The sequence below is a fragment of the Zonotrichia leucophrys genome, chromosome 1 (assembly GCF_028769735.1).
Source record: "Zonotrichia leucophrys gambelii isolate GWCS_2022_RI chromosome 1, RI_Zleu_2.0, whole genome shotgun sequence".
NCBI lineage: Eukaryota > Metazoa > Chordata > Aves > Passeriformes > Passerellidae > Zonotrichia > Zonotrichia leucophrys.
This window is the reverse complement of record NC_088169.1, coordinates 81,269,832-81,282,121: the sequence shown is the minus strand read 5'-3', so window position 1 is coordinate 81,282,121 and position 12,290 is coordinate 81,269,832. Positions and strand designations below refer to the sequence as shown.

Below are 12,290 nucleotides of genomic sequence, written 5' to 3'. Positions count from 1 at the left end.
CTATGTGAAAAGTCTTCTAGGTTTCATTTCAGCTCTTCTATTGACATTTTAGAACAATATATGCAATTTATTTCACTCATGAAATATGTAACAATAACTTCTATCCAAACCACTTGAAATTTAATTATTGATTGTTCCTATAGAGACTTGAAACTCATTAATTCATGCTTTTTGCTTTTCTTTCTTTTTTTTTTTAAGGAAATTATTTAATCCTATAGAACCCCTGCGAAAGAGGCAAGTGTTTTACTATCTGTTCCTCAAATTTTTAACAGAGAAACAAACAGAGGAACACAGAATTTAACATTTACAAAGCAGACCACATATTAATTTACAAGCAACTCTCTATTAGAATTACAGAGTCATAGGAAAATATTAGAAGGGACCCCAGAAGGTCAATTCAGACCAACTCCTGGTCAAAACAGAGCTATGATCCAAGTTAGATCAGGTGGCACAGGGCTTTGTTCAGGTGTTTGGAGAAGTTCCAAGATTTTTTCATGCCACATTTTTGGGCAGCCTGTTTGAGAGCTCCCATGCTGAAGGCCCTGTAATCATGAAAATTCTTCTAGCTGTTTAAAAAAGGCTTGACCCATTTCTCAGCTTTACAGAGCAGTCAGTAGCAGGTGACCCCCATAACGTCTCCTTGCTGGCCTCCTCTTGAGCCCCAACATAATTCCACAGAAGTACTCCATGCATTTAAGCATCTTCTTCTCATCCACTCTCTCACAGTTAAAACTGTAACAATGACTGGCAGCTACAAGAAAACACACCTTTATTTGGCAAGTTATAAAGGCTGGCCTCAGACACCATGGTAGTGTTACCACCACACTAAACTGGCTCTTTCTTCAGTGGGTTGTAAATGACACTGCCACTTCCACCTTTTTTGTTTTCTGCCCTAAACAAAAGAATTCGGAACCTCCTAACTCAATCATCTGTCAAAATATTTTTGTGACTCAAAGTAATGAAAGGCTACTGCAAAAACCATCACTGGGACAACTTGTCCCCACCCTTTCCTATGTCCCAAATCTGAGTAAATTCAGAGCATATATTTAGTAGGTGTATGAAGAACCCTCCCCACAAATATTTCCAAGTGTTTTGTGCAGTAAATTACTGTGACAACATTTTCACATGCTGAAGGGCTAGCAAAGAACAGTTATTTGGTAGGAATATAAAAGGAGAGTAACACAAAAGTTGAACTTACTGTATCTGTGTTTGAACAACACCTCTCATTCAAGTAGGCTCCTCAACACCTTCAAGTAAAGATTCTACCACTGGTTGCAACTGGTCCTAAAGAAAACTGTGTCAATATAAAAAGGTGGATAATTCTAGCCAAAACATTGCTTAAAATTTGCATCACAAAACCCAGTTTGTTTCTTTGGGCAGATGTATTGAAACACAAAAATTTTCACACATTCCTTGAATCTCAGAGATAAGAAAAATTATTTCTAGTACTTTCATTAGTATAAGATTTTTCACAGAAACAGAAGAAACATTAACTTTTCCTAATTTTGGTTTAGTGAAATCTCTTTGCCTAAAAAGGGACCTATATGATCTTATAGAACAAGTATAAGATTTATCACAATTGCCATTTACTCTTGAATAATTTTTTCTATGACCTTTGGCTGCTGCTATTGTCTATTCAAAGTCCATAATGTGCTGCCCAAGCTGCAGGCACACTGAAAAGACTATATATAAAACATGTCAAAGCAGTAATTCAGAACTTCTAAGTGGTGTGGGCAGGTCAGTTATTTTCAAAGTACTAAACAACACCAAACTTTCAACAATATTCTCATGTCAAATTTCCTCACTGCTTCTTTCCATCTTGTTTCACTTGAAAAAGTGTGGCCATAAACCACTGGGATTGATCAAATCCCTCTAGAATATTAATCAAGAGTTAAGGTATGTTTTTGTTCAGTGCCTAGTCCCATGGTGCTTCATTAACCTAATTTTCAAGTGCTTCAAAAACCAATTAACTGATCCAAGGGCTCTCCCAAACATGCCTTATGCCCAAAGGTGCCTTGGCCAAATTAATCTTTCTAAGAATACCAGAAGACATGTTCATTCTTCAGCCTAATTAACACTGCCTTGGTTTCATCATCCACAGGTGACCGGTGGAGGAGTAACAAATACAGGCACAATGCACAGGTCCAGGATGAGGAAGGGAAGTAAATTGCAGGGCAGAAGTAAAACCTCCCACCCTGAGCAATTCCAAATTTATGTTCCCTATATACTATAGAGGAAAACTGGGGATTCCAGAATGGTTTATACAACTGTCACTAAGCTGATGGCAACTTGTCGTAAATCTGAGTTTGACTTGACAATGCGATGAAGTCACAATGCTCAGAGTATCATAAGCAGGGCTTCTGCACAGCAGGGTCAGACTGCATACAGTAATATAAAGTAGGAGACAGGACAAATATCACAAATACAGGCTTTTTAATTTTTTTGTCTTCTGGCTGGTAATTTTCAGGGTTTTTTTGTATCTTAGAAAGTGTCAAAGTTGTATTATTGGTGTATTGCTTTTTGAAGGCAACACTTCTCCTTTCCACACTAGCCCTCTAGTGTTCTTGTATCAAGATTTCCTGGCAGGATAGGTTCTACAGATGAGGCAAGAGAAAGTTCAAAGTCTGGAATTCATCCTAGGTTCAGGTTTTAGCTGCATCAGCAAGTAGCATGGCTCAATAGGAGCAGTCCTGTTGAATGCACAGTCCTTGTGCTGCTGCTGAGTACAGACTGCTTGAACTGTATGTGGACATGGGTGCAACACAACTTCAGACTTCTTGTGTTAAACATCAGCTGTGTCCCCAGCAGGCACACGAGTAAGGGTGCTGAGGATGAAAATCCATGCAGAGCTGGTGAGGTCACCTCTGCAGGCAAAGTTCTACTCTGTTCACAGCCCTAAATGTACAGTCTGATCCCAAATGTGATGACTGAACTGAATAAAGAGGTTTTTCCAAAATCATACCGTGGTAATTTTAAGAGGTGAAAGAAAAGACACCAGCAAAATCAAAAGTAGACAAAGTTTCAGCCCTGTCCTCAAAGTGGCAGCTGGGTGCACCCACTCTCTTTGGGGCTGTGCCTCACTAAAATGGAAGGAAACATAGGGCGTGGAGATACATGGTAATCAACCCACCTTCACAGGGGCACGCATCTCTCTGAAGAGTCTTTATAGCCTGTCAGAGTGTGTTAGGTATTGGAGTAAAATGTTTCTTAAAGTGTATCTTTTAAAACATTGGCTTTTACATTTCTTCCCCCTCAGCTTTGCCCTGCTGGTGTTGCCAGCTCTGGTGTGTGGGTTGTGGAGGATGGCATGGCATGGCACAGTGTGAGAAATCCATGGCAAACTGAGTGTGGAAGCCATTGCTCTGTGTTCTCACTGCCCTTTGTAGTATATTAAAAGAACTGTGTGTCCAGGTGGCTAAAAAAACCAATGGCATCCTGGCCTGCATCAGTAATAGCGTGGCCAGCAGGAAAGGGAAGTGATCACCTCTCTGTACTCAAACCTTGAATCCTGTGTCCACTTCTGTGCCACTCAATACAAGAAGGACATTCCAGTATCCAGAGCAGGGCAATGAAGTTGGTGAAGGCTCTGGAGTGCATGTCCTATGAGGAACAGCTGAGGGAGCTGGGTGTTCAGCCTGGAGAAAAGGAGGCTCAGGGGTGACCTTATCACTCTCTACAACTCCCTGAAAGGAGGCTGAAGCCAGGTGGGGATCAGTATCTTCTCCCAGGCTACCAAGAACAGAACAAGAGGACATAACTTCAAGCTGTGTCTGAGGAGATTCAGTGAGGACATTTAAAAAAAGGTTCTTTACACAAAGGGTGATTAGACACTGGAATGATTCCAAGGAGGTGGTGCAGTCACCGTCCTTGGAGGTGTTAAAGGAAGGACTGGATGCGGCACTTGGTGCCATGGTCTTGTTGATGTGTTGGTCTTTGATGGTAGGTTGGACTCGATGACCTCAGAGGTGTTTTCCAGCCTATTTGATTCTGTGGTTCTGTGATACACGGGGCGGCAGGATGCCCGGCAGAGGGGCGGTGGGCAGCCCGGAGCTGCCGCCAGCGCTCAGGCACAGCTCACCCAGCGGGCCGGGCCTGCCGGCGGGAGGGCCTCACCCCGGGCGGGACGGGGCGGAACGGGGCGGGGAGAGCGGGGCCGGGCCGGCCGGGCTCCGGCCTGGGCACTGCGGGCGGCGAGGCGGCCGGGCCGGCAGCCATGTGGACGTCGCTCGGTGCCCGCTCGGAGTCGGCCGGCCCCAGGGCAGCCAGCGGCCGCTTCTGGGCCGTCGTCCTGGGAGCCGCGGCGGGTTTCTTCCTCCTCGGGTTCCTCATCGGTACAGTGCGGACTAACCCTCCTTCGCATCGGGGGCTCGTCCAGCCGGCGAACGCGGCTCGGAGCCGGGGTGGGGGGGGGAGCGGGCGGGAGTTTGTGCCGAGGGTGGCCGAGGTGAGTCCGTGCTCAGCCGGGCGATGCCACCTGCCCTTCACAGCGGGCCGGTGCTGTCACTGAGCCTCTCTGGGATGTCCAGCCTCTCCGCAGGAGAAGGGAGTTTGTGTCTTTGGCTTGTTTTTCTATTCACTTTTTGTTCAAGTAAATAGGAGTAAAATAGTGGGCAAGAAAAAGGGGCGCTGGGTTTGTGAGGAGGGGACAAAAGACGCACCCCTCGACCCTGCTGCTTTGAAACAGCACCAGCTGCAGGCAGAGAGGCAGGAAGGTAAACAGGGGTCTGGAGGGGCACGGATAGGAAGGGAAAAATAGTCTCAGTGTCTCACCTGCTCCTGGTCCCAAGCAGGCAGGACTGAGGGTTGCTGCTGCAAGAGATTCCCCATCCCTACCTTGCTTTTGGTTCACATCTGAATCATGATGAGCTTACAAAAGGAAAGAAAACAAAGGGGCCACTTGTATTTTGCAATGCCATTTGGTATGTACTTGGGATTGCTGCCATTGGGAAGCCCCGACTGAATTCCTCTCTCATGTGGAGCCCTTCACTGTGCCAGTAACCAGTGCCTCACTGGTGCCAGCTTGTTACCCTCTTGAACCCACAGGTTTGTCATTCACAGTACCCGTGTGCTGCTGCTGCACATATACTGAATGTGTCCAGTATGACTTTAAAACAGATGTCAGGAACACTTTCTAGCCAGCTGTTCCTCTCATCACTTACTCTGGTAGTGCTTGCTCAGAAAAGGAAGGATTCCAGAAAGAAGCCAGACAGACCAGAGAGTGAGAAAGGAGTTACAAGACATCTGTTCCTTACAAAGTATGCCTGTGTTTTTGTGCATTTTATGTAAAGCTGCTGCCTTATTATTGAGGTAACTGTATGACTGACAGCATGACGTTCTGGTGCTCAAGGATGATAGATAAATCTCCTTAGCATCTACAGGAGAATAACTGATGAATAAATGTAAGGTAGTATTTTATATCACTCAACATCTACCCAGATAAATCTTCTCTTACCATTTATGGGACTAACACCACCATCACTTTGCAGCCTGCATTAGGTTGTAGCTACTTGTATGTGCTGAAAGGAAAACAGTTCTGAAATGTAAAACAGTGAAAATCTTGTGGTGACACCAAAGAGAAGCGGTGTGTGTCATGAGAATATTGCTCTGATGTTTTTACTTTGGTATTTTCATGTGTTGTACAGGCTGGTTTGCAAAACCTACAGATCAGAAGACATCTCTGAGTAATCATGAGGACATGAGGACAGCATTTATGGCTGAAATGAAAGCGGAAAACATCAAGCAGTTTCTTTAGTAAGCAGTGTGTAGACTAATCAGTTCAGACAAGAAAAAAAAAATTAAGTGGGAGCCAGCCCAGTGACTACAGAATCATAGAATTGGTTGGAAGGGACATTAAAGCTCCTCTGGTTCTAAACACCTTTCACTAGACCAGGTTGCTCAGAGCTCTGTCCAACCTGGCATTGAGCACTTCCAGGGATGGGGCATCCACAGCTTCTCTGGACAACCTGTGTCAGTGCCTCATCACTCTCAAAGTAAAGAATTACTTTCTAATATCCAATCTTAAGCTGACCTCTTTCAGTTTAAAGCCATTGTCCTTTCTTATGTCACTACATGCCCTTGAAAAAGGTCCTTCTCCAGCCTTCTTGTAAGCCCCCCTTCAGATACTGGAAAATGCTATAGGGTCTCAGAACCTGCTCCAGGCTGAATGGCCCTAAATCTCAGCATTTCTTCTCAGGAGAGATGCTCCAGCCCTCTGATCATTTTCATGGCCTCCTCTGGGACTTATTCCATCAAGTTCTTGTCCTTCATGTGTTGAGTCTCAGAGCTGAGAACAGCACTGCAGCTGGGGTCTCATGAAGCAGAGTAGAGGGACAGAATCACCTCTCTGACTTGTTGGTCATGCTTAAAACAATTCAAAAAATGGAACATTACAATATCGATACTTTAAAGTTACTAAAATTTAATCTATGTAATAAATATTTCTGTTTTAGTAACTTAGAAGCTTTAACTAATGGATTATTTTTCTCTTTGGAGTGTAGTGTTTTTTAAAATTTTATATTTATTCCAGTCAATAATAGGCCACAAGTCATAGTTTATTGATGGGAATTTACTTTCAGTGTAAAGAAAGAGCATCAGCTATTGTAGGAATAATCAACAAATTTGGATTTGCCTCATACTCCCAGTCTGATTACATAACATGGAGTTGTGCAAAACTAAATTACTAAAACACTATTTTCAGTTTATAGGATTGTAGCAATCCCACTGCTTCCATTTTAGGTGTATTTGCCATGAACAAATAATTGTACATAAATTAGCTCAAAAGTATGGCCTCTACTAGCTCATGTACTGGGATATAATATACACATTCAAAACCAAAGGTTTAGGAGTTTTTAGAGTCTTAACCTGTGTTTTGGCGTTTGCAAAGTCAGCTGTTGTTAAACAGCTCTGTGAAAGGACCTTCCTGCCCTTTGAACTACCTGTCTCCATGTAAGCAGAAAGCATTGTACCTCATTTGCTGTCATGTGGCCAGTCCTGCAGTGAAATACAGCAGATGCTTAGTCACTGCTCAGAACTACCAGTACAGGCAGTCAGCTGAGAAGAGAAAAATGAAGAAAATCACAATGTTCAGTTAAATGGGAGTGTAATACAGGAAAATGTTATTGCATAAATCAACTTCTAATGAAAATGTGATACTTAAACACTTGTAACTCCTTTAGAAAACAACCATTCTCACAAATAGCATGTAAGTGTGCTCTTGGTTCAGTATATGTCATCCAGAAGATGATAGTGTCACTGTAACAGTGACTTTTAGTACAGTATTAGATTTAAGCATGATCAGAGGAACATGGTTTTATCCACCAGCATTTGGCTGCTAAGGATTTTGTCTAGTTTGGAGAAAAGGAGGTTGAGGGGCAGCCTCATTGCTTCCTACAGCTTCCTAAGGAGGGGACGTGGCAAAAGAGGTGAGCATATTTTCTCCCTAGTATCCAGTGATAGGATGCATAGGAATAGTTCAAAGCTGCACCAGAGAAAGTTCAGACTGGACATGATGAAGAATTTTTTTACCAAGAGGATGTTCAGACTTGAAACAGACATTCTAGAGAGGTGGTCAGTGACCCAAGTTTGTCAGTGTTCAAGAGACATTTGGACAATGCCCTTAATAACATGCTTTAACTTGGTCAGCCCTGAATTGGTCAGGCAGTGGGGCTAGATGATTGTTGTACATCCCTTACAAGAAAACATTTCTATTTCTATTTCTGTTTCTGTTTCTATTCTATATATATAGTTCTTTCAAAGTAGATTTCTTTGTTGGATTTGGTCTTATTTGAACTCCGGAATTTAAGTTTTTCCTAATCTCACACCCCTTCATAATCAAAGATACAATTTCCTTCATTAACATCAGCTGGTGCCACACATGTTTCTTTGGCACGTTAATGGCATGGTCATATGATAGAATGAGGACATCATGATGACAGCCTCATTCAACTGAGGGTTTTTTCAGCTGGCTTCACAACTGGGCTTTCACAATGGTCTGGACTGGAGAATTTTTTTTTTTTCCCAGACAATGGGCTGTTCATTTTTTATGCTCTCTTTCACTGTTTGTTATTCATGCTGGCATGACTTTTAAGTCACAAATTGTTGAATTTTTCTGTTCCTTGTTTATACAGTACTCAAAACTCACTTTTACTTGCCAACAAGACACACTAGGAGTGAACTTTCAGATAAACCAGTATTCGTGCCGAAATTAATTAAAATTGTGTGATTCAAGGAGAACATCTAGTTAATTACAAGTAAGGACCAGAGAAATTATGCATGTTTCTAAATTGAATACACAAAAATAATTGTACTCAGTTCTTTTATCACTTCACAATGATAAAGTCTTACTGTGCATAGGAGTGCATGGACCTACCATAGCTTAGAAGACAAGGATTAAAGAAAGGACAAGACCCCATAGCTGGTGTCATCACACCATTCTTGCAAAGCCATGCTGCAAGCTGTGCTAAATCAGGACAGGCTGAAACCCTTAATCTCAGTTATGTGTACAACATAACAATACATAGACGCAGAGAAGTCTTGGTCCTAATTTAGCCTGAGTATATCTGATTATCCCTATGAGGCTGATTTCCAGCTAGGCTAAGAGGAGTTCCGATTATGACCTTCAGTGCCTGACCCTGCTTATTTCTCCCTTTTCTCTAGCAATTTTACACGGCTTCCTCACCTAGCAGGAACAAAGGAAAATATGCATCTGGCACAGCAAATCCAAGCTGAGTGGAAGAAATTTGGTTTGGATTCGGTTCAGTTGGTTCATTATGATGTCTTACTCTCTTACCCCGATGACACTAAGCCCAACTACATCTCAATAATTGATGAGCACGGCAATGAGGTACCTGAACAACCAGTTTTTCCAACCAGGGAACAAAATCACTTTCATACACCTGGGAAGGCTTTGAGGGAAAACTGTCCTCTGTACTTAATGGTACTGGGCCTGGTAGCCCATGGAAAGTAGGGATTCCAGTTTGCTTTTATATTTTGCATCTTTGTTTCATAATAAGTGAATTTCATGTGTTAGGAATACTAATATTTCCCCTGATTCATACAGCATCCTGACATATGGATTAAAAAACAATTAGGTAAGAGAATTACTTGATGTTAGTCAGTAGTTTGAAAATTACTGTATTATTTAAAAAGAGGAAAGAAATCCTGGTCAGCACCATTCTTTGCATTGATTCATTATATAGTACCAATGATTCAGCTAAATTCAGTTTCTAGAAGATTAGAATTTAGGTCTCAAGATGTGCTATCACAAAAGAAATGTGTTCATTCTCTGTGTGATAGCACATAGAAGCTTCAGAGATGATCAGAATGCAAGCATTTTTACCACTGTGATCTAACCTGTTCTCATCTGCTGTACCCAGACCACTTCAGGGAACCCTGTATTCATTTATGCCGGATTCTCTGTGAAGAGTGGAGATGGGATTTGTAAATTCACACCTTGAGCATGCCTACTTTAAAGGATGCCGAGTGCCTGCTAAAATTTTGGCCACTTCTTAGGTAGAATTCTGAAACCAGAGTCTTCTAGATTGCAGATGCTTGTGAAATGTTCTTGTGAATAGAAAGTATTCCTTTTTCACATTGCCTTGTTTACCTTATTCCTTTTTTCTTTTCCTATTAGGTTTTCAACACATCATTGTCTGAGCCTCCTCCTCCGGGATATGAGGCTGTTGCAGATGTGGTGCCACCCTACAATGCCTTTTCAGCCCAAGGAGTGCCTGAGGTAAGATAGTCGAATGCTACATAGTAAAAGAAATAGAGGTCGGAACAGAAGCAGAGACAGAAATAGAAATAATAGAAATTGAAAAGATGGAATACCACAGTGTACTGTACCATAGCAGAGAATATCAGAGAGCAATACAGAATAATTTGAACTTCCTTAGACTTTAGTTCAAAACCCACTTTATCACTAGTAGGAAAGATGACCTAGCTCCAATGTTCTTGGGATCATTGTAATGAAGCAGCGTTCAAATTGAGCAGTCATATATGTGTTTAATATTTTCCTCTAGTTTGTCTGAGCTGGATTTTTTTTTCTTTTCCTTAAAAACTGTGGTAATAAATCTTTAACATCAGCTGCTGCTGTAAACCCCCCCAGACATTTCTGTAACTATGCACCGTTGTTTCCCATCTTGGTGAACAAATAGACTGTTACATTTACCCGGCCAAATGAACAATCTCACTTTTGAAAATGCTGCTTGTCCAAGGCTCACACTGACAGGTATAGCTGCACACTGTTGAGTATGCTTGAAAAGCTTTTACTGACATTTCTAGCTGGTGATAGAGGTGTTGCTGTGATCTGAATTTAACAGTAATTCTTCCTGTCTTGTTATACAGATGGTATCAGCTGATGGGCTTTCTTTGATAAAGCTGGCCTGTGTAGCCGGAGTTTTCTGTTCTGTGATCATTAGGGTTTCAGTTAATAGTTTGTAAGATTAGAATTTCTTGGTGTTGTTCTCAATATTTTTCTTTTCTATATGTAGAATAATTTAGGTTGACAGAACCCTGGTCCAGGGTGTGCTTTAAAGTTCCATCTAGAAAGATGCTAATGCTTTTACTCACACAGCTCAGTATTATATCAGTCAGGTACTTTGTGATGTTTGTTAATAAGCTGTTCAAATCCAGAAAACAAAAGGAATACTGTGTGTATTTGCCTCAGACACTCAAAGAAAGCTGGAGAACCAGGCAGATAATCTGTACCCTAGGACATAAGAGCTTTGAGTGTTCCAAGAATTGCAGTGGGAATTTTGGAACATAGTGTAAGATAAAATTAATGGGTTTTGACCTTTTATCATAGCATATCACCCAAGAAAGATAGAACATCACTGCTTTGTTTGGTTTGATGAGATGTGAAGAAATGATGAAATGTTTAAAAAGCTTCTTCTTCCTTCTTTAGGAAATTGTTTTATTTTAATTAAATATAAAAACTTTGTTTCCAATGAAAACAATACCTAAAGACAAGATTGTCATTTCAAAATCTGATGCTTATTTTCACCTTATAACATAAGAGTTTGACAACACCTCTAGTGCTTTTAGCAGTAGCATTCTCCAGCGAGCTGTCTGCATCAGTACTGCAAAAAGCCCAGGAAGGAAGTGTGTATAAATCTCCTCAGTGGGAATACTCAGTAGGGCCAAAGCTCTTCTGAGTTCTTGATGGCCAAGAATTCTATGTTAAAAGCCATTATTATCTTATTAGATCACATACTCCTTTCAGCGTGCTCTTTGACATTATTGTTTCAAATCCTGCCTCTTTCTCTCAGGGTGAGTTGGTGTATGTGAATTATGGCCGCACCGAGGACTTCTTTACATTAGAACGTGACATGGGAATTAACTGCACAGGAAAGATTGTTATTGCCAGATATGGGAAGATCTTCAGAGGAAATAAGGTAATCCCTGTGAATAAAAGCATTGCTGCCCTTCTCAGTGTTACTCCTACTTCAACTCTTCTGCTCTTCAGTATTTTCAAGAGACTGAAACACTTCCCCAAGGTGTTCTGGAGATTTATAGTAACAGAGTTTCCATAGACCTGTGCTCAAAGATGAATCTTTAGTATTTCTAGGATAAAAGTAAATCAGTTGGAAAATGTTCCATATTTTAATAAATTGTTCCAAAATATCACTAATAGAGTGTCATGCACTCTAATTCTGAACTAGATTGTTCTTCCCTGTTGGATCAGTTGTTCTTTACTATGTGTATATTGTGTTTCTTTTTAATGGTTTCTGTACACCAGAGAGAGTCTATAGCTATATGAAAGTTATTTTAAATTCTGTATTTGGTTATTCAACATCTCTGTCATATCTATCATTTAAATTTATATTTAAACTACAGTTTTCACAGGCTTCCACAACATAACAAGAAAGGACATAATCCTGTACATACTTCAGGCATACACTCAAGTTATTTTCTTAAAAGAGATGTAAGAGCATTTGGTTCTTGTTCAACAACTATTTTGACCCTAATCTGAGCAGGACTATAATTTGTATTTGTCAGTTTCCTAAGGGTGTTAGGCACTGAATTCACTGGATGCCAGTTTTTATTATATGCTGTTGATTAATCTTGTGTGAAGCTTTTAAATAGATAACTCACTGGTTTACATACATATAATATTCACCAGTGAGAAGTGGTATATAACTTATATTCTGGGTCAGACAATATTTTCACTAAATTGTTTACCGCTCCTCAAGATACTATCTGAATGGAAAAAACTTAAAAATTGAAGAAAGTATTACTGTCTGTGGATCTTTCCTTAGAATGAAACACAAATATCTTAGAGCTACTAATAT

At 41.0% G+C, this 12,290-nt stretch overlaps 1 protein-coding gene across 4 annotated transcripts in view; it reads left to right on the top strand.

Annotated features, from left to right (window-relative positions):
- The first annotated feature begins 4,168 nt into the window (after positions 1–4,168).
- Positions 4,169–12,290, top strand: part of LOC135450730 (glutamate carboxypeptidase 2-like) — a 29,704-nt gene continuing 21,582 nt past the window's right edge. For 3 of the 4 annotated variants that reach the window (XR_010441142.1, XM_064719160.1, XM_064719161.1), the window contains exons 1-5: positions 4,169–4,331; positions 5,643–5,751; positions 8,656–8,842; positions 9,632–9,733; positions 11,268–11,393. Coding sequence is in view for 3 of the 4 variants with exons in the window: in XM_064719160.1 (XP_064575230.1) it covers positions 4,214–4,331; positions 5,643–5,751; positions 8,656–8,842; positions 9,632–9,733; positions 11,268–11,393 (642 nt within the window). In the remaining variant the exon portion in view is untranslated. The remainder of the gene's footprint in view (positions 4,332–5,642; positions 5,752–8,655; positions 8,843–9,631; positions 9,734–11,267; positions 11,394–12,290) is intronic. The other variant, XM_064719168.1, reaches the window with a different exon arrangement.